At 42.6% G+C, this 3,018-nt stretch overlaps 1 protein-coding gene across 1 annotated transcript in view; it reads right to left on the bottom strand.

Annotated features, from left to right (window-relative positions):
- The window catches only part of LOC118418120 (beta-hexosaminidase subunit beta-like), a 4,610-nt gene extending 1,741 nt beyond the window's left edge, over nucleotides 1–2,869 (bottom strand). Inside the window, exons 1-3 of the mRNA XM_035823951.1 lie at nucleotides 2,709–2,869; nucleotides 1,137–1,232; nucleotides 768–861 (exon numbers count right to left, since the gene is read on the bottom strand). Of these exons, the coding sequence (XP_035679844.1) occupies nucleotides 768–861; nucleotides 1,137–1,232; nucleotides 2,709–2,794 (276 nt within the window). The 5' untranslated portion in view covers nucleotides 2,795–2,869. The remainder of the gene's footprint in view (nucleotides 1–767; nucleotides 862–1,136; nucleotides 1,233–2,708) is intronic.
- Between the last annotated feature and the right edge of the window lie 149 nt (nucleotides 2,870–3,018).

Raw genomic sequence — 3,018 nt, 5'->3', positions numbered from 1 at the left:
CAATGCTGAGGTCGTCAGCAAACAGGAACCTCCTGGTATCGGGATGTCCTGGTTGGTCATTAGTGTAGATGTTGAAGAGCAGCGGAGCAAGGACGCTGCCTTGGGGGAGACCGTTTTTCTGCCTTCTCCATCTACTGCGGTTGCCATTCAGGTCTACAAAGAACCGTCTGTTTGAAAGTAGGTTCTGGATCAGTTCAGTGAGTCTTACATCCTTAGTTATCTCAAAGAGCTTTTTTGTAAGGATCCTGTGGTTCACAGTGTCATATGCTGCGGAGAGGTCCACAAAGACAGTTCCCGTGATCAAGCCTTTCTCGTAGCCATCCTCGATGTACTGTGTCAGGTTCAGGAGTTGGCCAGTACATGACTTTCCTGGTCTGAACCCTGCCTGCTCAGGGATAAGGAGCTCATCCACAAACGGTGCGATGCGGTTGAGTAGCAGTCTTTCAAACAGCTTGTATGTATGGCACAGCAAGGAAATCGGCCTGTAGTTCTTGGGTAAGCCGTGTAAAGTGCCTTTCCCAAGGGCACAAGATCGGTAACACGGCTGGCGGATTCGAACCCGCAACCTCTCGGTCACGGGAAGAACACGGTCCCACTGCGCTACGCGGTCCCACGCGTATGATATATGATATGATATGATATGATATGATATGATATGATATGAACCTTACCTGCCTTGTTGCCTACTACTGCAGTGACCAAGCCATGGTCGTAAATCAGCAATATACAAGTAACATCATATATGAGTATCACGTGTTCTCACTAACCGTGAGGTCTCCAGTGATCTCGAAGTTGTCAAAGATCTCCTGCCAGACAATCCCTCTGGTCCTCTCAGGAACCTGATGAAGGATTTCAAGTATCCTGCAAGAAAATGTCTTCAACAGGTATCTGTCAACAGCTCTCTGCAAACGTCTATCACTTTCATATGCATATTCATATTCATATTCAAGGGTAAAATCATATCATTGCTGGAAAAAGTGGTTTTTCTTATAAAGCTGTATGTACATGAATACAAGCACTGAACAGTTAGTACATCAGTACCCTAAATATGCCAGAAACAATTCAATGAGTCGTATGTAAAATTCAAGTTGTACAAAAAATAGTGAGGTCAAAGAGAACTATAGCACAGTGCCCACCTATTTAGGTAGTACCCTTGGAGGTCAGCAAACCCTGCTGTACTATTAGGAAACCCCTGCTGTACCATGAATTCCTGTACTTCTTCATTACTGTTCCTGTGGGTCGGGCGGAAAACATAAACATGAATATAAACGCTTTTAAAGGTACTTTATATCTTATATCAACTTTATTACACAACTCAAAAAGTGACCTGAGTTATACCATCCATTTCAATGTGCACAATAGCCACAAGTTCGCAGCTTTGCTTCATTCGTATATTGTTTGGTATGTCGCCCGCTAGAATGTTCGAGATGATGCACTTTTTTTTTGTTATTTACACCGTAGCAGTTTTTATATGTAATGTAATATTTCAGAAAACACCCTTATCTTCATGGAATTGTGGAGCAGACCATTACTGTCATTGGCTTTTTTTGGGTCTGCGCTAATCGGGTTTCGTCAAAGAAGATGGTGAGTAGTGTTTCGCCATTTTCTGTGATCGTTCTGTTGTTCAGCAAACTGTTGCTGTCACAGATGACGCCAATAAGATGGGGCCAATTACCTACTCTCTAAGCAGAGGTTAGGATCTACATTTTCTTTGTTTAATGCTGCCCGGTATTTACAATAAACATCTGGACATAGAAGGAGAAATCTCAAGGAACTTGCCATTTCTGGTGAAAAGGGTATCAAACACCTTAGCCCACACGGAAATCCATAATTACCTGCATGAAAAAAACGCAGGTATTGTTTTTGGTAGCAATCATGTTTGGGAGTTTGTTTTTCCGGACCGATATCTTTAGAACCTCTGGATGGATTGCGATTATCTTTGCTATGGGGGTAGAATGTGTGAGCCATTGTGCTTCAGCTCACATTAGAAGTTTGTTGCTGTTTTGTGGTTCATTTTTTTTTAAATATTTACACCCCTTTTCTGGCAGGAGTAAAGTGGTCCTATAGTTGACCTAGAAACTGAATCCTGGTAGTCAGTTTGTTTAGATGGCTAATTGGCTGGAGGCAGCCCACCCCCACCAGCTGGGGGCAAGTATTTAGTTTTAGTGTCCTGCAGTCATCATGGTTCCTTCTACACCTTCTAGCATCTTCAAAAGTGTTACATTCATCAGGTTGTATGCAATGTACATCTACAAAAGTGAATGTTACCTTGTTACCTCCAGGAAAAATGGAGGTACTGTTTTTGGTTTTTGATGTTTGGGGGTATAACGTTATATCACTTTGTTGCAGTTTTGTGGTTGTAAAAAATATATTAGAGTAACTGTGACCATCCCTGTCATCTCTGTATGTACACATTAGTGATATGTGCCAGGTGCAGGTGTAACAATAGGAAATAAAAATGAAATAGTGAGGTCATTAAAAAGGTGTAGTTTTGAACAATGATGGAATAATTCTGCCAAGCGCCAAACCATATCAACCCTATAACACACCATACGCACCATCACAAAAGAAAATATTTCATGCAGATTTGAGTTTTCAGACTCTTGTTACTTCACGGAGGCTTGTGTCCTACGGACCTTTGTCTCTCCTTCTATCTATCTTTTTTTCAACCGTACATGGATACTACGTGAAATCAGAGTTTATATTACCAGCATTGGAAGCGGGCCTCATCACCGCCCACATGGAAATATTCGTCCGCGAAAAGCTCTCGGATCTCCTCGAACAGCTTCCTCATGAAGGTGTATGTAGTTTCCCGGGCTGGGTTGGCTGGGCCAAGATAATAGATGTCTGGTTGGAAACTCGTAGGGTAGCACCTTTAAAAACAAACATTTATTACTTAAGGGTTAATGACCCGCCCCGAGGTGTATATGGTGACACGCTCTACCACCTGCATGTATCGACCCCGACCTCCAAGCTGACAAAGATCGAGAATGGTTCGAGCGTGGTCTTATGAGGTGG

This window comes from Branchiostoma floridae, chromosome 6 (genome assembly GCF_000003815.2).
Source record: "Branchiostoma floridae strain S238N-H82 chromosome 6, Bfl_VNyyK, whole genome shotgun sequence".
NCBI classification, from domain to species: Eukaryota; Metazoa; Chordata; class Leptocardii; order Amphioxiformes; family Branchiostomatidae; genus Branchiostoma; species Branchiostoma floridae.
This window is presented reverse-complemented; position numbering and strand designations above follow the sequence as displayed.